We start from the raw sequence: 26,373 nt of genomic DNA, 5'->3' as shown, positions 1-26,373 counted from the left end.
CCCCTAGGTAACTGTGCCGCATGTCCGTGTCAGAGCTGACAACGTCTGGCGGCCGTACGGTGGTTGGTGGAGTCGGCCGACCCAAGGTCGGTGGCCAGCAGAGTGGCGTCGGACTCCTCCGTCGGTCGGCGAGCTTCGTGTGGGTCGGCTACCGGACCTCTGGGTTTAGTCGGTCGGGAACGGACCGTGGAATGGCCGCAGTTAGCCGCTGATGGCGTCCGTCGGCCTGTCGCCCGACCGTAGTTAGCCGCTGATGGCGTCCGTCGGCCTGTCGCCCGACCTACGATCGGCCAGTCAGAGTCGTCCGTCGGGCCGTTGGCTAGTCGGTCGGGCTGCCAGCCGGTCGGGTCCTCCGGTGGTCGGTCGGTCGGTCGGGCCGCCAGCCGGTCTGGCCCTCCGATAGTCGGTCGGGCCGCCAGCCAGTCGGGCCCTCCGATAGTCGGTCGGTCGGTCGGTGAGTATCCCCAACAGGTACTTAATTGAGGCTAATCTTATGCAATAAATGCATATTCGTGTGATTGATCAATTAAAAAATTAGAAAGATTATGATTCGATTTAACCTAAATCATTTGCAATTCAAAAGAAGTTTACCCTCATAACTTGAGTCATATCAAATCTTTGATCATTTAGGTGTAACAATATCCACGAAGGGTTTGGTAGCGAGGGATTAGCTAGTTCTCCACGTTATTTAGATTTAATAATCCTCGTATGGTATTCATGCCAGTTTTGCACACGTTTCCACCACCATGTGACAATAGAAAATAACTTGTGCGATACAGTGAAGTTGAATAAAAGAAAAAAAAAAGTAATTATACCTAGATCTGGATGGTATCTAGATACAAAAGTGAGTTTTTCTTATGGTGCGAGATGAAGGCAAGGCCAAACAATAAAGCAAGTAGGATTATATATACATGAACTGATGTTTGTTTTCTAATCCCATTGAACGAATGGTCCTTCATTTCTGATGGCTTTTGCATTCTTTGTTGCAAAAAATATTTTATCTTTTTTTTTTTGACAAGGATATTCTGTCTCATTTTCTTTTGCTTAGTTACTTCTATTGAATCCATCTTAGTTTTAGATAGAATAATAAGAGAACTTATTCAAGCGTTGTTCTATCCTCATTTAATTACATAAAACTTAAAAAATCAATTATAAATTATTAAAATATCATAAATCAATAAAAATAGACAATAAGTGATATCAAAGATTAGAAAATAAGTAGCTTATATAATAATATTTTGATATTACAATCAAACATTGTAAGCGAAGTTGTGAATAAAGTAGCATAATATCTATATTTTTTTTTTCACAATAAAACACTAAGAATCTATACAACTATATTAAATTTTTTCCACACAATTTTTTCAATAGAATTCTCTCACAATTCAGTCTCTCCCACATTATTCTCTCTTACAAAAAACTGCATTCGAATAGATCACGTACCTTCTTATCTCTGTTAAACTTTTCGTGCTATCGTCCATATTAAAATCTTATATCTTTTTTCTATTGTGTTAAAATTCCTATCCAATTATCTATAATCCATCCACATATCCTCCTGAGCTGTATAAACTGTTTGGTATCAATACTTATTTTTTATCTTCAAAGTTGACATTCTTCGCATCAAAAACGAACTTATCTTTTAATTGCTTAATCCCATTGCAGCAGTCTTTTTCTACAAATTCATTTATTTCTTACTTTGACTTCTCTGGAGCCCGACAAGTTCCATTAATTCATCTATTTTGCTGAATATTGCATGCGCACATGCTCCAATATATTCTTCACTTTAAACTTCAAACTCATGTACTATAAAAATATGTAATTTAACAAAAAAAAATTGCAACGAAAAAAATCTATTTCTGATCCGTTGTTAATCGGCAACTAATTTATAATAAAATATTTAATTTTATAATTAATTTAAAAAAATAAATTTATAGCAGCCTTGCAATAGATTCAGAATAAAAATAGATTTAAAATTAATTATTAAATTTTATGAAAGATTTTCGTATATTATTGACAACAGAATTGTAATAAATTAACAACAGAATATTACAACAGATTTACAATAAATTTAATTTTTATTGTTAATAATTGGTCAAAAAAATTATAAATTTTTTTGATTAATTTATAACAATTTTACAATCGAAACTATTCTGTTGTTAATTTTGAAATAAAAACATTTATAATGGAAATGAAATGGAATCATCGTTTCTAATATAAAAATAAAAATACTTGTTAAGAAGCGGTTTTTTAATAAAATTATAATAAAATTTTAATCTGTTATTAGTTTAAAAAATAAAAAAATTCATCAGGAAGTAGTTTTGTAGTTTTGCATCTGAATTATGATGAAATTTCAGTCAGTTGTTAATTTAAACAAAATTAAAATCACTAACTCCCCGTTGGTATGATTTTTCCTCTCTCCCTTTCCCTCAAAGCCGAAACCTAGCCCTATTTCTCTCCACCACCTCTCCGGACTCCCAGATCCCGTGCTTCCGTCCCCGAACAGAAACTCTCCACCTCATCTCCATTTTAAACCCCCTCTCCACGTCCATTTGAAGCCCTATTTCTTCTCCACCTACTCTTCCTCCTCCGGCCTAATCGCTGACGATCTCCCTCCTCCTCCGCCCAATTTCTCACCCTTTTGTCGTCATCGCTTCATCTCCCGCTCGTGGCCCAGTGCTGGAAGCGACTCCTCATCGGCGGAGGCAGCACGGCCGCCCCTCCACCACTCCTCCACTGCCTCTCCGATGGGGCGAGCATGTCAGGCTGCTGGTACATGTTGGAGAGGAGGGTGGGGCTGATGCTAGGCCGGGTGTGTAGCCGGGAGCAACGATCCCCGTGCCAACACACGCCTCGATCTTGAAGTAGAACGGGCAGTTCACCCGGTCCTTCTCCGTCCCGAAGATCGACGCCAGGTGCTCCGCCATCCTCCGATTTCTTTTCTTCTCTTTTCTTTTCTTTGCTTAATTACAACGTGAAACCCTAACCCTGACCCCTAGATCGGATCGGATCTGGATGATTCAAGAAAGAAGGAGGCGAGGGAGTCTGGTGGTGTTTGATCCGGGACAAGACTACGACGACGAGGAGGGATTCAACAGGTTTGGGCAGAGAAGAACAAACGGGGTGGGGAGCTCAGCTCGCTTGCCTCCAATGCATGCGGTTAAGTAAATTATGCTGCCTTCAAATCCTAGGGCAATTATGCAACCCGCGCCCCTCGCAGCTCCACGGGAGCCTCCTCCCCTCCCTGGCGGCGGTGCCCCCACCCCACGCCCCCCACCCCCCGGCTCCATGCAACACCCCCCCACCCAGGCACCCATCCTCCCGACGGGGTAAACCCACGCCGGCCCCCGCACCCCTCTGGCCTCCCACCCTCTCTCTCTCTCTCTCTCTCTCTCTCTCTCTCTCTCTCTCGCTCGGCGGCTGGTGGGCAGCCGGACCTCCTCCCCTGGTCCCTCTTCGGCCGCTCCTGGCCTCCCAGTCCCTCTTGCTTTATGAAAAGTTTGCAAATGCTTTTGCAAAGGCTGTTCAGGATTTGCAGGTTGGCAATGGCCTTCTGGAAGGCATAGCTCAGTACTAATTTCTTTCATTTGGTTCTCTATCTTCCTGAAGCTCGAAACTGGAGTCGTTTTGGCCTGCCTTGATGACCCTTCTTGTCATCTTAGGAAAACTATCTATTTTAACACTTAGAAATTAGTCTATCTTCAATAGCCAATTTTGTTAACTGATTTTATGGAACAAATAGTTTATTTCCATCCATGCATAATACGGCATCTTCTTGTTTATTGTGTTGTAGAAGCATTTGATTGTGCTTTAGCTGAATTTTTCTTTTCTAAAGTGAACTTTATTTGTAATATTTGTTTGATCTACATGATTATTTTAAATACTTAATCATGAAGTTTTTTGGTTTTCTTTATACAGGGCCCATTAATCGACAAAGCTGCTGTAGAAAAGGTGATTATTGCTCTTGACATGACATATTGATTTCTCTGTTATTGGAAATAAACAATCACTATTTCGGAGGTCATTTACCATGCATCAAGTGCATACAAAAAATATAGCACAAAAGCCGCCACTTGTATAATAAATACAATAACACATTAGTTTAAGTTGATATTGTTGATTATGATATCACCCCCTGCCCCTGCCCTGCCCCTGCCCCTGCCCCGAAAAGAGAAAAATCCCTAAATGGCATATATGGGAGACTCATCTTCTCCCCAACTGTATATTTGCATTATGCTGTCTCTAGCTAGCAGGTCAGTTTTGTAGTAAATGCTATGCCTTTCCCAGCATCCTGATATAATATCAGGGTTAGGACTTAGCAGACTACATTAGTCCCCATAAACAGGTAATGGTGAGTAATTTATTCTATCATTCTGTGAGGTCAGTCCCTCAGCAGCTCAACAAATAGCTACTAAACGTATAAGGATGCTACAGTGATATTAATGGATACTGGCTCTTGAGGATATTGGTAGAGAATTGATTGTCGCATCACATCATAGTGTAGACACTGGTACATATGTATCAAAACTCCTGTGTTGGGAAAGAATGTTTGTCAGAGAAGGCATCTGCCTGCCTTTTGTAGTAGGACATAATGTGATGTTTTATTTATTGCATTTTTCTTTTTTTTTCAAATAATCTGGATGTGAAATAATTATGTCATCTGAGGCATGACGATGGGCTTCCTTCACTTGAGTTATCTGACTCCTAGTAGCATAAATGTGCATTTGATTATGATTCTACATAATCATTAAATCCCTATTTATTATCTTTTAACAGGGAGCAAACGTTATACTTGGGGGAAAGAGAGACTGTCTGGGCATGACATTTTATGAGCCTACCGTACTTGGGAATGTTAATGATGAAATGCTCGTATCCAGGTGAAACTCCAAAACCTCTTATAACATTCATGATGACATGCCTTGGCTACTATGTTACTTTGTGATGTTGGTTATTGTTACTCTAGTCTGTGAATGGCTTTAATTTTGATTTGGAAAAGCTTGCACTGACAGCATAGTATCCTTTGAGAAATTTAACCTTTCATTGTGGTTATATGATTATTTCTTGCGTTCATCCTCATGAATCTTATATTACCAATCCTAACATTTCATAAGGATCCTACAGCTATCTGATTTCCGTGATCCTTCAGAAGTTTCATAAAATGTTAACAAATTGTAAGTACCATACAGTTATCTGATTTCTGTGATCCTTCAGAAGCTTATTCTATAAGCATTATTTGATTTTGTTCTGTGATTTCCTTTTTATCAACCAACAATTAATATGGTTACAGGGAAGAGGTATTCGGTCCAGTTGCACCACTCCTGCATTTTAAAACTGAAGAAGATGCTATTCTTATGGCTAAAGATGCAGGTTCTTACCATTTCTTTACTTATATTTTTTTTATCATTTTTTTATTTCTTAATGTATGATGTTAGGCATCTATTTCAGGACGTCATGCATCGGGGGGCGATAGAAATGAACAAAACACCAATGGCGGCGATATGCATCTAGAAACTCCATAGTCATCATTTCTTAGTATCTTTTGTTTTATGTATGAGAACATTGTTGAGCATATATACTTTACATATGCGTATGATACACACTTTATATATTTATTATTTATCTTGATACTATATGTTCTTTATGTGCATTTTGATATATTATGCGTATTTTATAATATATGTATTTTTTTGATTTTTTGGTGTTATTGAATGAAGAATCGGTATTGTTGTTGGATGGCTTGAAATGATTATGATTGTTATTGGATGTACAGCAGGTATATATAAATATTAAATTTAAAAAATATATAATTAAAAAATTATAAAAAATAGTAATTTAGCAATAGATTAGCAACGAAAAAAGAATTTAGAATCCATGAAATAGCAATGGATTTACAATATATTAGCAATGAACATTTGAAATTTATGCAACGGTTTAGAAACGATATTGCAACAAAATATTATAACTTTAACAACGGAATAGAAATGGAGTTGCAACGAAATACTAAAATTTTAATAACTGAATAGAAATGGATTTGCAATGGAATATTAAAATAATAGCAATAGTTTTACAACGGAATATCAATGGATTAACAATAAAAATTTAATAATGTATTAGCAACTGATTTGCAATGAAAGAGCCACAAAAATTATTTAGTTCGCAAACTCGTTATTCAAAAATGAAAGCATATCGATAAGCCAATCAAGAAAGATATATGGTCTTCCTTGTATAGATAAGATCAAGCCAATCAAAGAGTTACGGTATAAACTAAGCAAGAAAACGGTTGCAGTTTTACAGTAACCACTACTAGAACTGGTGCCTACTTATTATGATAGAAGGTAATTGCCTAGTTTACTTTTTTGTCTTTCTACTTGTCGTACCGTCAATGGCATAATTCTGTTGCTATTCTGTTGTTAAAAAAATTTAATAATAAAATAATAATGAATATGAGTTTCGTTGCTAATTAGCTACAAAAAAATTTAACAGCAGAGGTAAATTCATTGCTAATTTATTATTAAATAGTTTAATAATGAATTAGCAATGAATTTTATCCGTTGTTAAGTAGTTTTTTTTTAGTAGTGATCTATTAAGCTGTAATGATCTAGTTTTTTTATTTTTTTTTCAAATTAAAAATAAAATAAGATTTAAATGCTATTTTTGCACACCTTTGCAAATATTAGAAAAAAAATTAGATTTAAATATTTAAATAATATTTGAGCACACCTTTGCCAATCTTTCCAATACTACCCGTCCAACTCTTTCTCAATCCCAGATGCACTATCATTCTCTTACCTATTATCGTACAAAAAGAAATGAGTTGAACTTTGTGAAAAAGAAAAAAAAAAGCAAAAATTACTCGTGGCATTACAAGATGCAAATGCTTTTATACCCACAAGTAGCACGTGTAGGCTTAGAAGTTAGCGTGGGACAAAATCCAGCCTTGCATGTCTCCTCATTAACAAGACAAAAGCATCGTTAGAAGTTAGCATGGGACAAAATCCTGCCTTGCATGTCTCGTCATTAACAAGACACAAGCATCGTAAGGAAAGAAAAGTCCGAAACAACTTGAAAATATCCAAAATTTGATGAGGTTGGCAAAGAGCCCAACTTAACATAACCCAATGCTATCATGTTTACTGATTCCTCATTTCTACAGATTCTCAAAATAGTGTTGTTCAGTTGTTAATTCTACATGATATTGGAAGCTTGCAAATTCAATTTAAGCTGTAGTTTCCTTGAGCATACAAAGACACTTGGCAGGCGGTTGCATTCCTTGGATGGTGTTGCGGACCAAACCATCAATAAATTTAAATCAAACGTTATGCAAATTGATGGGTAATGTTAGCTCCATTGTGAAGCTAAGAAAAAAGAAAAGCATTCTTAAAGATTGTCTCAAGATCTACCTATATTAGAAGAGCGAACCATTTTCTCATCCAGCTCGGCTTGGCCAATAGACAAGAGATGTCTTACTACTTCTACATACTCATCCCACAAGTAGCTAAGGAGCTCAACATTAGGTTGTTAAAGAAGGATAAGAGGAGTTGCCATAATCGAGGAAGCTTTTATGGACATTGGAGGCCCTAGTTAGTAGCCCATGCATGGAAGACTCTAAATGACTAGATAGTTTTTTTGTCAAACTAGCCTCTTGATATTGGGTATAAATTGATCTTGAGACGAGTCTTGAGATGGATGATCCTGAGCACATTTGATTGACCTAGATGAAAGCACATTCGACTGATCTTGGATTTCACCAAGATCCCACCTCAGCATCACACCAAAATCTTGAGATAGTTTCCTTCAACTACACATATGTGGGCTAGATTATCATGTGTAATGCATGCAGATAACGTGCATAATCGACGTCCATCATCATGCACCTGTCTTTAGTGCATGTGAAGATATCCACAATTTTCAGTTAAGTGGGTGCAGATTCTTTGGTTCCCTTACTGGATTCAACAGTAACAGTCGACTACTCCCCCTCTATATAAAGGGGAAGAAAGAGAACCTTTAAATAAGTATATTCTCTAAAGAAAAGAAGTCCTTCCTCTCTCCCTTTCTCATTTTCTATTATTTTCAAGCTTTGACTAATTTAAGCATCGGAGGTCCCTCGTCAGAAAATCTTCGATGACTGTGGATTTTCTTTTCAAATCTCTGAGATGAAGGTGCTCTAGTCCGTCACTAGATCTCAGGTCAGTAGGAGATGGACCTCAACCACACTGACTTATTTTGCGACAACAACCTACATAAAAAAAAAAAAAAAAAAAAAAGACTGTGTCAAGACTTCAATGTGAAAAAAAGGCCTTATTCTATTGCAAATTATATTTTTAAAGTGGATGACACTCTGTGTTAGATCTAAGCCATAAAAAGAGGTAACAATCTACTATGACATATCTGATTTGAACAACATAATAGTATGCAGAACCCAACCCAATAAATTTAATCAAATATCGGATTAAAACGGGCAATCTAAATACAAGTATACATCTTTCCTCTACTTTTTTTTTTTTAAACTTAACATCATTTCCCGTCCCTCATTTTTTGATATCAAAACAGGCAATCTCAACACAACTATATTTGTCAAACAAGCAACATTACGCAAACAAATATAATTAGCCAAATAATTGATGTGTTTTAGCTTTTTTAAAAAAATGGAGAAAGCCAATACTTGGTCTAGTGCACGTCTGGGATAATGCTATTTTCTGGACACAAGCACAGAAATTTTAGTACAGGATTAAATCCATCATGAGCATTGTCCTTGTGAAGCTTTACCATATAAATAGATAAGACCCAGCCCAACTTCCACTCTTTTACTTCTCCTTTTTCATAGCATGCAATTTTTGTTAACATTGTTTCACAACCCCTGCAGTTGTGAAGTGCTGAAAAAATGGGATGATGTTTTGTGCTTCAGCTGGCTAAGATCCCCATGAAGTGCTGAATTTTTCCCAGAATTTCGGAGATTCACCATTACAACATTATTTCTCTACACATCTATCAGGAAAGACGACAATATCATTATCTTGGCCCAAAATAATGAAGCAGGCTCTGTATAGACATGAGCTGCTTAAGAATTGCCAATAGGAAAATTTCGTTTTTTTCTAGCATATTTTCATGAAGGAGCTTGGGGGTTGATGGGGACAAAATTGTCCAAGGGAATGGACTTAACTGGTAGAACCCTAGCTGATCCAAAAGCTGTTGAATTTTTAGCCAACTAAGATATTAACCCCTTCTACTAGTTTTTACTGTCCATTGTGGAATCATTTTTTCATACATGGATTCTCAACGAATCAAAAGTTAGTTCTAATTGAGCCTCTCACATTTTCTTATCTTGACAGAAAAAGGAGGCAAATCTACCTACTTTGTTGTGGTATTGAAACTGCTGGACAACCACTGGCAGAGACATTTGATCAGCTTCATTAACACCAAATTTTTGCATGTTAATTGGCTACAATTTTTCAAGGTTGCATTAACATCAAATTTTATTCTTAATCAATAAATTCATAGTCAGAATATTGATCTCGAAAACCACCATACTTGTTTAACCTCAAAATGTTCTTCCCAAACATCTCAACGGGATAATTTTATACTATTTGATTTATTATACAATAATGACAAAGAATAATAAAGAAAACTCAAGTAGTGTAAAAGATGACAAGCTTGTGGGCTCATAGATTGAGCAAAGCTTTGAGATAGAGCTAACTTTATAGCATATCAAGAATAACCTGTTAGGATTTGACGCCTCGAGATTCAGCCCATATTGAGCCCACAGCGAGGTTCACGGCGAAAAACGGAGTCCAACGAGATCAAGATCATATGAAACAGAGCTCGGATGGAAGAGATACGAGCTTTTGAAGTCGGCAAGAGATTCGAGGCGGCGGAGGCCCACCGGCGACCGGCGGCGGGCGGCAGCGGCGCGGCCGCAGGCTGCGGCGCGCGGGATGCACGACCTAGGCACGCGGGATGCGCGACCCAGGCCCGCGGCTCAGGTGGGCGGGCTGCCTAGCCGGGTGCGCGGCCCAGGTGGGCGCTTGGCCCAGCCCGCGCGTGGGCCGACGCAGGCTCGGGCGGCCTGCTGGCCCTTTGCCTCGGTCCACTGTGGACCGGGCGGTCCACGGCTGGGTCTGTGGACCGCATGGGCATTTCGCACGTATTTCACGCAGTTCACGGCACTATTTCGTGGACCAATCACGATCGAATGGCCCAGGAAGTTTTCGGTGATGATCCGATGGTTCAGGAGCTTGATTTGGTTTGATTAAAGACTCCTAAACATAATCTAATTAGGTTTAAACCCATTTAACCCTTTAAAAGGGGCCTGTGACGAACAGAGAGGCGGTGGATCGATTTTTTGCACTGTACAAAGCCGTACGAAACCCAGAGAGAGGCGGAAGCACTAAGAGAGAAGGAGCAGAATGCTCCTGGACAGTGGTCGTCAAGCACTTCAGGGGTTCAGGGGATTTTTCAAGAGAGAGAGAGCTTTTGTGAGGGGAACTTCTAGTGAGAGAGAATTGGGTGTACAAGGGTTGAGAATGAGGTCTCCTCTTATAAATTTTTTTTTTCATAGTGAAGTTTGCATGCCCCGTGGAGGCGAGCCCTTTTGTGGCTGATCCACGTATTTTGATTATTTTTTTTTGTTTTGTTTCTTCTTTCTTCCTGCTGCATCGCGTGGTACTGAAAAGGTCTTGGAAGGTAATATCCAGGCCAGACATCCACCCAACAAGTGGTATCAGAGCAAGACGGTATAAGGACGCAGATTGCAGTGGTGGTGAGCAAGACTGAAGATAGAGAAGATAGGAACAATCAAGATGGAGATCAACAAGTTCGATGGTAAGAGCAATTTCTCCTTGTGGCAGGCAAGGGTGAAGAACGTGCTCATTCAACAGGGATTGATTGATGCTCTCTTGTGCGATGAGAAGCCGACCACCATGGAGGTGCGGGATTAGAAATGACTACAGATGCAGGCAGTGAATACCATCCGCATGTACCTAGCGGATGAGGTGGTGATCCATGTGCTGAGCGAGACTGTTTCGATGGTGCTGTGATTGAAGCTCGAGGAGTTGTACATGGCGAAGTCTCTCACCAACATACTTTTTCTCTGGAGGCAGTTCTACCAACTGCGGATGACTGAGGGACAGAGCGTGCAGGAGCATCTGAGCCACTTCCAGAAGATCCTCACCGACCTCCTCAGCGTTGGCGAGAACGTTGAGGAGAAGATCAGGACACTGGTTTTGCTGACGTCTCTTCCCCCTTCGTACGAGTCCTTGGTGACTGCTCTTCTAGTGGGGAAGAGCACTATCAAGATGGATGAGGTCACCGCGGTGATACTCCAGAACGAGGTTCTCAGGAGGGAGAACCCAGCTTCGAGCTCAGGTGGTGGTAGCTTAGCTTTGGTGGCTTCTAGAGGAGTAGGAGGTGGTAGACAGAGTGACAGGAGATCGCAATTCGGGCGGTCCAAGTCCAGGAGGGACTTGAGCAAAATCAGGTGTTACCGGTGTGAGGAGTTAGGGCATCTAGCCAGAGATTATCCTCAACTCAAAAATCAGACAGTGGCTGCTGTAGCGACAGCCGGCAGCGATTCAGATGGAGATGTCCTGGAGATATCTGACGAGGTATCTACTTTTTTCCAGCAGTAGATATTAGATTCTACATGCCTTATCATGTATGTTGCAGAGAGGAGCAGTTTGACTCCCTGGAGAACAGTGAAGGCACTGTATATCTGCCGGATGGATCGAGCTGTGCGATCAGAGGCATTGGGACGGTCAACTGGAGGACACATGATGGTGCAGTGAGGAGATTGGGGGAGGTCCGATACATACCCAATTTCAGACAGAATCTTATCTCATTTAGCAGACTGGATTCGAGAGGCTACAGGACGGTAGCTAGTGGAGGAATCTTGAGGATGCTACGTGGCGATAGGATTATGCTGGAGGAGAAGAAGGGGAGCAGAGGACATTATTACCTGACGGGGAGCCCATGCGAGGTGGAGCTTCGGGAGCCAGGCGGAGCTCAGAGCAAGATGGAGATCCAGGAGGTACAACGGGCACGAGACAAGTGACTCGAGAGGACGAGAGGCGACGTTGCAAGGTGAGACTCCTATTGCCGCAGGATGATGCCCCGAGTAGGTCTTAGGTCAGGAGGAGCACAGCATACAACGAAGATGGGATCGAGCAGTCTGGCTCGGCTCCCATGTTTGCCCATCCATGATCAGCAGGCGATTGCCCCAGGGCATGGGGGCGAGGAGATCCAGAAGCTCTCGAAGTTTGGAGGAGGCCAAATATCGAGTTGAGATGGAGATTGTTAGGATTTGACATCTCGAGATTCAATCCACATTGATCCCACAACAAGGTTCGCGGTGAAAAATAGAGTCCAACGAGATCAAGATCACTTGAAACGGAGCTCGGATGGAGGAGATACGAGATTTTGAAGTCGGCACGAGATTCGAGGCGGTGGAGGACCACCGGCGACCGACGGCGGGCGGCAGCGGTGCGGCCACAGGCGGCGACGCGCGGGACGCGCGACCCAGGCCCGCGGCCCAAGCGGGCGGGCGGCCCAGCCGGGCGCGTGGCCCAGGCGGGCGCGGGGCCCAGCCCGCGCGCGAGCGCATACCAGGCCTGCGCGCATGGACCGGCCTAGGCCCAGGCAACCTGCTGGCCCTTTGCCCTGGTCCACCGTGGACCGGGCGGTCCACGGCTGGGTCTGTGGACCGCATGGGCATTTCCCATGCGTTTCACGCGGTCCACGGTACTATTCCATGGACCGATCGCGATCGAACGGTCAGAGAGTTTTCGATGACGATCCGACGGTTTAGGAGCTTGATTTGGTTTGATTAAAGACTCCTAAACCTAATCTAATTAGGTTTAAACTCGTTTAACCCTTTAAAAGGGGCCTGTGACGAAAAGAGAGGCGGTGGATCGGTTTTTTGCGCCGTACGGAACCCAGAGAGAGGCGGAAGCGCTGAGAGAAGAGCAGAAGGCTCTTGGACAGCGGTCGCCAGGCACTTCAGGGGTTCAGAGGGTTTTTCAAGAGAGAGAGAGCTTTTGTGTGGAAAACTTCTAGTGAGAGAGAATTGGGTGTACAAGAGTTGAGGGTGAGGTCTCCTCTTGTAAAATTTCTTTTTCATAGTGAAGTTTGCATGTCCCATGGAGGCGAGCCTTTTTATGGCTGATCTACGTATTTTGATTGTTTTTCTTTTTGTTTTGTTTCTTCTTTCTTTCTACTGCATCGCTTGATATTGAAAAGATCTTGGAAGGTGGTGTCCCGACCAGACATCCATCCAACATAACCAAAGTTCTAATTCCTTAATTTACTGAATAAACAAATTATGCATAGTCTCCTGCACCTATGAGTGCAATCTTCTGAGCTCAAACGCATTTAAAATTCACATAAGTTCAGGTCTATCTGCTTAGCTCATTCACATGAGCTTCGTCCTCTAAGCTCAAATAATTTGAGCATGATATATGACTGATAAAATAAGTGAATTAGTTTAAACATAATTATTTTATTAGAGTAGTACAGGTGCAGTTTCCATGTGTAAAAGTAGAGCTAGAGTATAGATAATCCATTCTGAATATTTCTATAATCACTTCTAAAAAAAAAGAAAAAAAATTACAAATACAATTCAAGGTCACAAACTGTCACGTTGTAATGTTGTGTACTTTAAACTTGGTGAAATTGTTGCTAGGACCATGTAAACCATATTGAATACTTGATCTATATGTTGAAAATAGGCTTCTCTCCATTCTCTATTGAATAATAGTGGGCCAAAGACAATCTAGAAACCTACAGCGAATCCTGGCCCCATGCTCATATACAACCACTTCATTTCAGATCCTTCTTCGTCCATGGTGTTATCATTTTGTTCATCCCCTCCAACTGCATTTAGACCTTGGTTTGTCTTGTCATCTTTGCACTTTTGACTTAATGGGAACCCGCAAAGATCAGGATTACCAATATAAATAGATGGATCAATGAAGGTTTGAAGCTGATTACCTATTGGAACTCTTCCTGATAAGTTGTTATATGACAAATTCAAGTCACTCAAAAAAGTTAGACCAATGATGCTTGAAGGAATTCCACCGAAAAGATTGTTTTTTGACAAGTCAAGTGACTCCAACTGTTGCAATGCACCAATCTTTTCTGTGATCTCTCCTGTCAGATGATTTTCAGACAAATTTAAGCTCACGAGTGCAAAAAGGCTGGTCAGCTCTTCTGGTATCATTCCAGATAAGTTATTATTTGAAAGGTTCATAACGATCCCAAGTGGAAGCAATATGGCATACTCAATGTATATTCCTTTTATTATCACTTGCATGTTTTCATTGTAATAAGTATAATTTTTTAAAATGGTTCCATTCATCTCCTCCGACACTTTCATGGCAGTAAAGTTTCCAAAGCTAGAAGGGATGGTTCCTGATAAATTATTACTAGCCAGATCCAGGATTTGAAGAGCCTTTAGTCTTGATAGATTAGGAGGAATATTTCCAACAAGCTTGTTTGATCGTAAGCGAAGGAACTTCAAAGACAACAAACTTTCTTCTATCCAAGTAGGTATTTTACCAGTGAATCTATTCTGTCCAAGATCAAGAGTATTTAATCTCGCACAACTCTTCAAGGATGAAGGGAGTTCTCCTGAAAAATTATTATTACTCAAATGCAATGATTCGAGAAAACGTAATGAACAGATTGATGAAGGAATACTTCCAGATAGGTTGTTGCTTGAAAAATCTATGACAAAGATAAGGGAAGAGTGGTTCCAGCAATCAGGGAGCTCACCCAACAATAAATTTTTTGAAAGATCAAGAGCGCCATATCGAAGATGACAAAGAGACAAGAGAATTTCACCACTTAAATTATTTGTGGAAAGAGAGAGATATTTGAAATTAGGCATACTTTTGCCAATGTCAAGATGAACTGCTCCTGAAAATGAGTTGTTCGATAGGTCTAGTAGGGACAATATTGAAGAATTAAAATTTGGCAAAGGTCCATCAAAGTGGTTAGAATCCAAATTAAAATAATAAAGATTGATGAAGTCTGTAAGGTCAGGTACACTGCCAGTGATATCTGGAAAAATGACCTCCAAAACCAATCTGATATAGCATCTGAAATTCCTGTGCTAGACATGTCTAAATAGGTAATGCTTTTTAGCATCCGGAGCCATGCTGGGAATCGTGGTTCCAGCTTGCAAGAACCAATATATAATTTCTGAAGCTGAAAAGGGGAAATCCAATCAGACGTCAGATTCAGAATTAATTGATTTTGTGATAAATCTAGATATTTCAGTTTGGTGAAATTGGCAAACTGCTCTTCAGACATCACACCCTTCAAAAAGTTTTGTCCAAGATATAACCCAACTAACTCTACAAGTCTTCCAAGTGATGCAGGAACAGGACCAGAAATTGTTATTATTATTAATAATTATTAGCAGGACAGAAAGCGTCTTCCATTGCCGTCCATGACCAACCAATGAATTGGTCTCTGAATATTCCACCTTGGAATGTAAGGTCGAGCTTCCTTCCACACCACACATGACTTGTTAGCAGTCAAGAGTCCATGGGATATTTATGAAGATCTCTTGCCACACCACACATGACTCAATTGTTGTCAAAAGTCCTCGGGATGGTTATGAAGACTTCTTTCCAGACCACACATGAGTTGTGCTAGTCTAGTGGTCCAGGTCTGTGTAGGGGGCAGAGGTGATGTCGTGTGCATGTAATAATGCAGTGCTGCGTGAGTACTTTTCCAGAATAATACAAAAAAAAAAGTTTTTTACCAAAATATATTAAAAGTTTTTAGAGTACTAGAGACAAATTTACTGTCAGCCTCATCAATGTGGTGTTCATCTTGATGGACTGGTTGAGGGTTGTGCTGGGATAAAGTATTTGGAAGAGGAGCTTCTTTCGATGGTTTCTCCTTCTTTTGAAGCTGTTGAATAGCTACTATCAGGACTTGAACTTACTAAATAAGGAGGTTGAATTGTTAAGGATCAACAGTAATTAGTTACTGTGGTGGCATTTCAAATGCTCATTCTTCTAAAGGGAAAGGAGAAGGATGCTGAGCTCATGCTTTAATTATCTTTTTCATAAAAGAAATCAGAGTATCCTTTCTCTAGTGCCAATCTATTACTGCAGGGCTCGAAATCTGGAGTAGAATGGATCGATTTGGGTGAGATTTGGCTGGAGCGATCATTGCGATCTGACAAAAACTCTTTCAATCTGCAAAATCCATCAAAAAATCGAATTGAAATCCTCCGATTCTTGACCCTCTGATACTTAAGTCAATTCGAGCCCTAAGAACAGGGCTGAAAAAGAGTAGAAGAGTAAGGGAGATTGAGTGAAACTGGAGGAGAACTGAGTGAAAATCAAAAGTCTGGCCTAATTTTTTATCGACAGAGTCTTTCCTAGTTTCAGAGAACAAAACTTATCGATAGAGGATCCCTGACCTTCTATTTATAGAGGGGTTGAAGAGGCCATTCCAGAGTTTGTTATGCTGTTAGATGAGTTTATTAAGCAATTAGAGAGCTACCTGTAAGTGAGTTGACTTACAGCTGTGTATATGAGCTGGATATGAGATCGTGGCCAGCTGTGGCTTGGTTGAAGAAACCACCGCGAACGTTTGCAGAACGATCAAGTCCGTCAGCATAATAGTTCATCTTGGCAGATGACCGGGGTGAAATAAAGATGTCCTAATTTCTCTCGGACAAGGAGGCATCGGGGTTCAGGTTGGTAGATATCCGATCTGAACATTTCTTTGTTAGCTAAAACGTCATCTGGTCAGAACACAAGGATACTTTTTATTCAAGTTGGAGAAATATCGAGCTGAATCTACTAACCGATAAATTAGTCTGCCAGAATCTGGTGCTTTCAGATTGACATATCATTGATCTCGTATGATAATGCCATGTGTCTTGAGGCTGGTTTAATGCACGAACAAAATGAATGTTTCTTTACTTGTATATTTATTAATAGATATGACCTTTGTAAATCCATGAATGTTTATTCACTTGTATATTGCTATTTCTCACCTTCCATTGCTTCGCTGAAGTTCATTTTCCTACAATTGTTAACTATTGGGAATTTCTTCATAGAAAGGGAATGGATGGATTGCCAGGCAATCAGTTCGCGGTTGAGTTTGCCTCTGATCAACACAAACACGGGTCAAGTTGATGGTTGCGTGTACGTTAGCTCATAAAGGTGCAGAATATACAAATTTTTTAAGATCTATTTGGATGGTTGGCTCCAAAATTTCATGGGATTCATGAATTGGATTATTGTAACGATTAAATGTATGGATTATAGATTGGGCTAGCCCTACGTTTACAGGTATCAATGACCATCACTTGACTAGGTTGACCCGAATTCCATTGGAAGAAAAAAATGATCTCAAGTAGTTGGATAATAAATCTTATGGGATTTTGGGCCTAACCATCCAAACAGACCCTTGATATTGTTATTTTTCCACCATTCATACTATTCACTACAATTGATATGTTATCTCTTCCGTAGGTGAAAGAATCACATGCTCCTATTAGGAGTGGAGCGTTATGCTTGCTTATTGTGAATACAGAAAAAGATCAAGCTGCAGAAATAGTTCTGCCTACAAGCTACCAGGAGTCGGATCTTTGATGAGTTTGCAGCTGAGTGTTCCACAACCACCTTGATGTTTGTCTTATACTTCCAATTATGTCATGTTTTCCATGTTTCTCATCTATGCACCTCTTGAATTCTGAGCTTATATTTTCTCTCAGTTGCCACATTCCAAGCTTTGGAAAATTTTGAGATGGTAGTACTTGTAGTCATCGAACTCGTATGGTGAGAGTGCATGTTTTCAAATTGGTGGATTCAGTCTATTGAAGCATATTATGCATGACAGAGCTGATAGCCTCAAATCTATTTAATAGGCAAGCACTAAAAGTCTATTCACCATCTCTCAGGTAGGGCAAGCTTGGGCAGCCGCCTGTCAGTCAAGTTTTACATAATGTGGGTTGTTTGTATCTTCCCTCTGGCTGAGATATATTATCAATATTTATTACTCACTGATGAGATTCAAATTACATGCTAACAATTTTGTTCAATTAGAGAAACATAGGCTTCTGAGGTACTTAATTGAGGCTAATCTTATGCAATAAATGCATATTCGTGTGATTGATCAATTAAAAAATTAGAAAGATCATGATTCAATTTAACCTAAATTATTTGTAATTCGAAAGAAGTTTACCCTCATAACCTGAGTCATATCAAATCTTTGATCATTTAGGTCTAGTGATATCCACGAAAGGTTGGTAGCGAGGGATCAGCCAGTTCTCCACGTTATTTAGATTTGTGATCCTTGCATGCTATTCATGCCAGTTTTGCACACGTTTGCACTCCCATGTCACAATAGAAAATAACTTGTGCGACACAGTGGAGTTAAGTTGAATAAAAGAAAAAAAAAAAGCAATTATACCTAGATCTAGATGGTATCTAGATACAAAAGTTAGTTTTTCTTGTAAAAAAAGAATTAAAATTAATATTTCTTATGGTGCAAGATGAAGGCAAGGCCAAACAATAAAGCAAGTAGGATTATATATATATATATGAACTGATGTTTGTTTTCTAATCCCATTGGTCGAATGATCCTTCATTTCTGATGGCTTTTGCATTCTTTGTTGCCAAAGAATATTTCACCTCTTTTTTTTTTTTTTTTTTTGATAAGGATATTATGCCTCATTCTCTTTTGCTTAATTACTTCTATGGAATCCATCTTAGTTTTAGATAGAATAATAAGAGAACTTATTCAAGTATTGTTCTATCCTCATTTAATTACATAAAACTTAAAAAATTGATTATAAATCATTAAAATATCATAAATCAACAAAAATGGACAAAAATTGATATCAAAGATTAGAAAATAAGTAGCATATATAATGACATTATGATATTACAATCAAACATTGCAAGCGAAGTTGCGAATGAAGTAGCATAATATCTATATATTTCTTTTCACAATAAAACACCAAAAATCTATACAACTACATTACATACTCTCCACACAATTTTTCTAATAGAATTCTCTCATAATTTATTCTCCCCCACGTTATTCTCTCCTATAGAAGACTGCATCCGAATAGATCACCTTCTTGTCCCTGTTAAACTTTTCATGCTACTATCCATACTCATTAAAATCTTATATCTTTTTTCAAGTGTGTTAAAATTCCTATTCAACTATCTATAATCCATCCACATATCCTCCTGTGCTGTATAAACTATTTGTTATCGATACTTATTTTTTATCTTCAAAGTTGACAACCTTCACATCAAAATCAAACTAATCTTTTAATTGCTTAATCCCATTGCAGCAGTCTTTTTCTTCAAATTCATTTTTTTCTTACTCCTCTGTCCTTTCATCTAAAGTTCACCCATCGTCTTCTTCTATTATGGGTTTCAGAACTGTCGGTAAGGCGTTCCGTGATCCCTCGCTTGCCAAGATTTACTCCATTGATGTGTGCTTCTTGAATAAAAATCGGTTCTTGCTCGCCGCTTGTGGCCATGGGGGCTTTTTGTCGGTCTACGGAGGAGGAGGAGGAGAGGATGGTTGTGATGGAGACGTTGAAGGGGAAGAGAAAGGCGAAAGGGTAGAGCCGCTTCTGAGCTGGAAGGGCAGCGGGAGCTGGATATCGGGGGTGAACTTTGTCGAGGATAATCCGATGTTGATGGTCTCGAGTTCGAATGATGGGTTTGTTGTCGTTTGGGATATCACAAAGCAGCCAGCTTTGTCATCATCTTGCTCCCCTCCTGTTGTTGCCAAATTGATGGAGCTGCATGCGGGTGGGATCTTTGCCATGGACCGACTGGGTTGCTCGATTGCCACAGCTTCCAAGGACTCTTCTGTGGGAATTTCCAGGCTCACACCAGCAGGGAAGCTCGTGGCAGAGCGAAAAGTTACCAGCCATCACTCGGGAGTGATTAGGGGTGTTTGTTTTGGGTAACCTTTACATCCTCTTCATAACATTTTGGACAATCTTCAAATTCTACTTTTTTTTTAGGTTTATATCTTCATGGTTGGGCTATCATAATATTTATTTGGATTCAGGCTATGGGTTTATGCTTGTACCATCTTTTTATCTTTAAATATGGTGTGCATTGCTTGCTGTTAAAATTACCTTCCAAAAACCCATACACTAGCACTTCCCCCCCTTTTATACAACAGTAATCGTTGGTTTAGTCTCAAAAACACCAATTTTCCAAAACATTTTGGCCTTCTATCCTAAACCAGGCTAAAAGCGAACGTCAGTTGTCAGGTACTGATCGTAGGTAGCCTAAATATGGAGCTTCCTAGAAGATGATACAAACTAAATGGCACCTTTATATTCGAATTAAAAGATCACTGGGAATCTCTTCTTTTAGGTGAAGTGCCTGCAAATGCTGATCATTATATTTAGGGAGGATATCAAATCCTTTTAGGAATCCTTTCACTTGAGTAACCCTTCTTATTTCATTTTTATGTCACTATATGTACAAAATAGTGTTTAGCTTAGCTAGTAGTTGTCAGTCTAATAGCTAAGACGTTGATTGACTAATCAACCCCTAGAACGAGCATTTCATGAACAACTCAAGTTAGGCTTGAGTTTTGTAGGATTATGGCTTGAGCTTGAGAATTAGGTTCAAAATTATGATTAGTTTTTCATTTAAATTATGATCAGTCTGATATATTCTTCATTCTGAACTTCAAGTCCATATATTAAGCTGCAATGACCTAGTTTTTCAATATTTTTTCCGCAAATTAGAAACAAAATGAGATTTAGATGATATTTTTGCACACCTTCGCGAATATTAGAAACAAAATTAGATTTAAATATTTAAATGATGTTTGAGCACACCTTTGCAAATCTTTCGAATACCACCCATCACAACTCTTTCTCAATCCCAGAGACACTATCGTTCTCTTACCTATTATCATACGAAAAGGAATGAGTTGAACTTTGTGAAAACTCATAGCATTACAAGATACAAATGCTGAATAAACAACTTATGCATAGTCTCCTGCACCTATGAGTGCAATCTTTTGAGCTCAAACCATTGAAAACTCACATACGTTCAGGCCTATCTGCTTAGCTCATCCACATGAACTTCGTCCTCTAAGCTCAAATAATTGAAGCATGATATATGACTGATAAATTAAGTGAATTAGTTTGAACATAATTATTTTATTAGAGTAGTACAGGTGCGGTTTCCATGTGTAAAAGTAGAGCTTGAGTATAGATAATCCATTCTGAATATTTCTACAATCACTTCTAAAAAAAAAGGAAAAAAAATACAAATACAATTCAAGGTCACAAACTGTCACGTTGTAATGTTGGTGAAATTGTTGCTAGGACCATGTAAACCATATTGAATACTTGATCTATATGTTGAAAATAGGCTTCTCTCCATTCTCTATTGAATAATAGTGGGCCAAAGACAATCCAGAAACCTACTGCGAATCCTGGCCCCATGCTCATATACAACCACTTCATTTCAGATCCTTCTTCATCCATGGTGTTATCATTTTGTTCATCCCCTCCAACTGCATTTAGACCTTGATTTGTCTTGTCATCTTTGCACTTTTGACTTAATGGGAACCCACAAAGATCAGGATTACCAATATAAATAGACGGGTCAATGAAGGTTTGAAGCTGATTACCAATTGGAACTCTTCCTAATAAATTGTTATATGACAAGTTCAAGTAACTCAAAAAAGTTAGACTAATGATGCTTGAAGGAATTCCACCGAAAAGATTGTTTCTTGACAAGTCAAGTGACTCCAACTGTTGCAATGCACCAATCTTTTCTGTGATCTCTCCTGTCAAATGATTTCTAGACAAATTTAAGCTCACGAGTCCAAAAAGGCTGGTCAGCTCTTCTGGTATCATTCCAGATAAGTAATTATTTGAAAGGTCCATAACAATAACAAGTGGAAGCAATATGGCATACTCAATGTATATTCCTTTTATGGTCACTTGCATGTTTTCATTGTAATGAGTATAATTTTTTAAAATGGTTCTATTCATCTCTCCCGACACTTTCATGGCAGTAAAGTTTCCAAAGCTAGAAGGGATGGTTCCTGATAAATTGTTACTGGCCAGATCCAGGATTTGAAGAGCCTTTAGTCTTGATAGATTAGGAGGAATATTTCCAACAAGCTTGTTGGATCGTAAGCGAAGGATCTTCAAAGACAACAAACTTTCTCCTATCCAAGTAGGTATTTTACCAGTGAATCTATTCTGTCCAAGATCAAGAGTATTTAATCTCGCACAACTCTTCAAGAATGAAGGGAGTTCTCCCGAAAGATTATTATTACTCAAATGCAATGACTCAAGAAAAGGTAATGAACAGATTGATGGAGGAATACTTCCGGATAGACTATTGTTTGAAAAATCCATAACAATGATAAGGGAAGAGTGGTTCCAGCAATCAGGGAGCTCACCCGACAATAGATTTTTTGAAAGATCAAGAGCGCCATATCGAAGATGACAAAGAGACAAGGGAATTTCACCACTTAAATTATTTGTGGAAAGAGAGAGATAATTCAAATTAGGCATACTTTTGCCAATATCAAGATGAGCCGCTCCTGAAAATGAATTGTTCGATAGATCTAGTAGGGACAATATTGAAGAATTAAAATTTGGCAAAGGTCCCTCAAAGTGGTTACAACTCAAATTAAAATAGTCAAGGTTGATGAAGTCTGTAAGGTCAGGTACACGGCCAGTAATTCCATTGCTGGAGATATCTAAGTACCATATCTGGGAAAATGACCTCCAAAACCAATCTGGTATAGCGTCTGAAATTCCTGTGCTAGACATCTCTAGATCGGTAATGTTTTTTTGCATCCGAAGCCATGCTGGGAATCGTGGTCCCAGCTTGCAAGAACCAATATCTAACATCTGAAGCTGAAAAGGGGGGATCCAATCAGATGTCAGATTCAGAATTAATTGATTTTGTGATAAATCTAGAGATTTCAGTTTGGTGAAATTGGCAAACTGCTCTTCAGACATGACACCCTCCAAAAGGTTCCATCCGAGGTATAACTCAACTAACTCCACAAGTCTTCCAAGACTTTTTGGGAAAGTCCCATTCAACTTATTGTCGAGAAGATATAATTTTTGAAGTGCTGACAACCTTCCAAGTGATTCAGGAATAGGACCAGAAATTGAGTTGCCACTTAAATCGAGATATTTGAGCTTTCTGAAGTCTCCCAACCAGTCCGGCAAATAACCGTCAAGCTGGGTGTTCCACATGTACAGAGTTTCTAAACTATTTTTGATGCATCCAGTCAACACTTTATCAAGTTCTTGCAAACTTTTGCTGATATTAATGTCTGACAATCCCAAATACTGCAGCTTACATAACTCCCCAAGTTCAACCGGAATTTTGCCTTCAAGAAATTGATTACCAGATAGATCAAGGGCCTTGAGCGAAGCTAGATTCTTAATTGCAGGCGGAATGATTCCCCGAAAGAAATTATAGCTGAGATCAAGGTACTCGAGGCTGCTTATGTTGAACAACCAACCAGGTATCATCGAATTAATAAAATTATCGCTAAGATCAAGGTACTCGAGACTGCTTATGTTGAACAACCAACCAGGTATCGTTGAATTAATGAAATTTCTAGAAAGATCAAGAACAGAAAGTGAAGTAAAATTCACATGTGGAAGAGAGAGCGAAGTGGTGTTGATGCCACAGCCTTGTAAGTGTACCTCAACAACAGAAGGGAGCATGTTTAGTGCTTGCAGCCAATGAGCACCTTCTCTGGATTTCACAACCGTCATATTGAGATATCGCAGAGAAGAAAGATGAGAAATCCAGAGGGCATTATCAATAATAAGAAATCTGGGTGGAACTTCAAAATTGTCATCATAATAATAATTGTAACTGAGATCAAGATATTGGAGGCTCGATAGATTCCCAAGCTGATGTGGGATCAATCCACGCATATAAGCCCAGGAGAGGTTAAGATATTTGAGCTGACGGAATGAGCCCATGAATTCTGGGATACGAATTCCTCCAAAGTTGTTCATGCTCAGATCAAGATAATTCAGGTATTTCAGACCAAGTAAGGAAGGCCTCAACTCACCTCCCAAGCACCACGTGTTGTTTGGAGGATAGTATTCGAAGCATGATGGGTTGCGGAGGTCTAGCTTGACAACATGGCCCGTTTGGTTGTCACAAGCCACACCTTTCCATGTGCAGCAGTCGTCGCCCACCCAAGAAGATAGCCTGTTGGAGGGATCTTTGAGGCCTTCTTTGAAGGCAAGAAGAGCATTCCTTTCGATGGGTATGCATCTCGGGATTGAATCTCCGTTGAGTTTTCTCACTCGAGCACACAGGAAAGCAAAGAACAAAAGTAGAAGTTGGGTTCTTTTAAGATCCATGAATTTAATAGTTGCTGTGAGATGAAGTAGAATGATCTCTTTTTATTAATTATTAGCAGGACAGAAAGCGTCTTCCATTGCCGTCCATGACCAACCAATGAATTGGTCTCGGAATATTCCACCTTGGAATGTAAGGTCGAGCTTCCTTCCACACCACACATGACTTGTTAGCAGTCAAGAGTCCATGGGATATTTATGAAGATCTCTTGCCACACCACACATGACTCAATTGTTGTCAAAAGTCCTCGGGATGGTTATGAAGACCACACATGAGTTGCGCTAGTCTAGTGGTCCAGGTCAGTGTAGGGGGCAGAGGTGATGTCGTGTGCATGTAATAATGCAGTGCTGCGTCGAATGAGAGATGGGAGAAATTAAAAAAAAGGGAGAACAAATAGAACCAGGTTTTATTTAGACTTCTTTAAGGCGCGTTTTTGGGTGTACTCTAGTATCGAAAACAAATTCCATGTCTAATTGTCATATTTAGCAAAAAATTCTAACAAAAAAGCAAATAATATAAATTTTCTTACGTCTGGTATAATCAAAAAATTTGAACGTAGGAGTTGATCATGTTAACTTAACCTTCTTGTCTATTTATTATTTTCTTTAAGATGGTTATCTTTTAAGAGGAAAATCATTGATACGTTGGAGAAGATTTTTGTCATTGCAGTGATACAAAATTCCTTTCTTGGGAAACCTTCCATGACCTACAACTAAATTGGCCTCTGTCTGAATTAGGAGTGCAATCAAGTCGAACCGAATCAAGTAGTTGGAAGCTTGAATTCTATTCGACTGAAAATATTTGGTCTCGAAATTTGGCTCAAGATCGACCGAGCCTTAATATCTCAAGCTTGAGTTCAGCTAGATGAAAAATAAGCAAAACTCGAGATCAACTTGATTCAACTCGAAAATCAATCGAGCTATACTCGAACTCGAATTCAAACTTTAGCCTATTAATAATATATATATTAATATATATATTATAAATAAAAATAATATTATTAAATATATATGTAAATTCGAATAGGCTAATTAGCTTTCGAGCTGAGTATCGTGCTACTCGCACTTGACTCAAAAAGCTACTCAACCTCGACTCGACTACTCGAGCTCGATAATAATTGAGTTGGATCGAGCTTCGACTCAAATCGAACTCGAGTAGCTCACGAGCAGCTCAACTCATTTGTAGTCTTAGTTTGAATTCCATCTTGAAATATAAGATTAGAAGCTTCCAAACAAGGCAAACTATAAAAGTCCATTTTCATTGGGGATAATCTGACATAAAAAAATAAATTATATCTCATATTCTCATATTTGATATGAAAAATGAAAGAGAGAGAGTAAAAAAAAATTGATGGGCTCCATGTTTATTTTTCAAAGAGAGAAGGTAAAATAAATATATAGAAGTTAATATTTATTAAATTTTTGAGTGACGATAATCCATACTTAATAAAAATATCTCCAATAAAACTGTATATGTAATTATTGAATTTGTTCTGATGTCTTTCTAAATTTATTCAATAAAAAACTTTGACAAAAAAATTAAGATGAAGATGGCATTATACAAAAGGCTATTTGATTATAATCATTATATAAAATTAATTAGAAATAATAATACTATCATAGTATTAAAAAATTATTTTATGCTGAAGGGTATATTTATAAATTTGATCATATTCATATATAGATTTATCCCCAATCAAATGTAGTAATCTTTTTTCAGTATTATTTTTCAGAGTAACTTTTTGCACCAATCAAATATAATAAAAAATATTTTTTTATAATTATTTTTTTGATAATTTTTTTAAAAAATTATTAAATTATTTCATAATATGATATATTCCAACTAAATAGATCCTAAGCAATACTTACAAAACCTCTTCTTTTCCATGCCACATATGACTTCTCCTGCGTGCTTGGTCATTGGTTAAATACTTTGCCAAATCGTACCGAAGCCAGTTCAAATCCTGCAAGGGCTAGAATAGCTGAGTACTTCCACATGAGGC

At 38.9% G+C, this 26,373-nt stretch overlaps 3 protein-coding genes and 1 pseudogene across 11 annotated transcripts; 1 reads left to right on the top strand and 3 right to left on the bottom strand.

The window, feature by feature from the left end:
* Nucleotides 1-2,652: 2,652 nt before the first annotated feature.
* Nucleotides 2,653-2,936, bottom strand: LOC140857493 (splicing factor U2af small subunit B). Its single transcript, XM_073256443.1, is given in 2 exon segments — nucleotides 2,653-2,850; nucleotides 2,853-2,936. Coding segments are annotated over 2 exon segments (270 nt in total). The 5' UTR covers nucleotides 2,925-2,936.
* Nucleotides 2,681-5,629, top strand: LOC105034600 (uncharacterized). Of its 9 annotated transcripts, none has more exons than XR_012140946.1 (7): nucleotides 2,681-2,912; nucleotides 2,997-3,568; nucleotides 3,916-3,948; nucleotides 4,774-4,874; nucleotides 5,109-5,168; nucleotides 5,285-5,364; nucleotides 5,468-5,629. XR_012140946.1 is itself a non-coding variant. In XM_073256442.1 (7 exons), the coding sequence occupies exons 2-7, from the start codon at nucleotides 3,013-3,015 to the stop codon at nucleotides 5,503-5,505; spliced, it is 471 nt and encodes a 156-aa protein (XP_073112543.1). In that variant the 5' UTR covers nucleotides 2,681-2,912; nucleotides 2,997-3,012; the 3' UTR covers nucleotides 5,506-5,629. The 9 variants fall into 9 exon arrangements, 7 of the variants coding, with proteins under 7 accessions (XP_073112543.1, XP_073112539.1, XP_073112541.1 ...); XR_012140945.1 differs by having other exon boundaries at nucleotides 5,443-5,629; XM_073256442.1 differs by having other exon boundaries at nucleotides 2,997-3,156; nucleotides 5,119-5,168; nucleotides 5,443-5,629.
* A 7,872-nt stretch (nucleotides 5,630-13,501) lies between these two features.
* On the bottom strand, nucleotides 13,502-14,922 carry LOC105037684 (uncharacterized; annotated as a pseudogene).
* A 6,218-nt stretch (nucleotides 14,923-21,140) lies between these two features.
* On the bottom strand, nucleotides 21,141-24,376 carry LOC140857492 (receptor-like protein EIX2). Its single transcript, XM_073256434.1, has one exon. It carries the CDS (start codon nucleotides 24,371-24,373, stop codon nucleotides 21,296-21,298), a length of 3,078 nt encoding a protein of 1,025 aa, XP_073112535.1. The 5' UTR covers nucleotides 24,374-24,376; the 3' UTR covers nucleotides 21,141-21,295.
* Nucleotides 24,377-26,373: the final 1,997 nt, after the last annotated feature.

Source organism: Elaeis guineensis, chromosome 4, assembly GCF_000442705.2.
Source record: "Elaeis guineensis isolate ETL-2024a chromosome 4, EG11, whole genome shotgun sequence".
Taxonomy (NCBI): domain Eukaryota; kingdom Viridiplantae; phylum Streptophyta; class Magnoliopsida; order Arecales; family Arecaceae; genus Elaeis; species Elaeis guineensis.
Note: the sequence above shows the minus strand (reverse complement) of the source record. Positions and strands in the feature narration are given on the sequence as shown.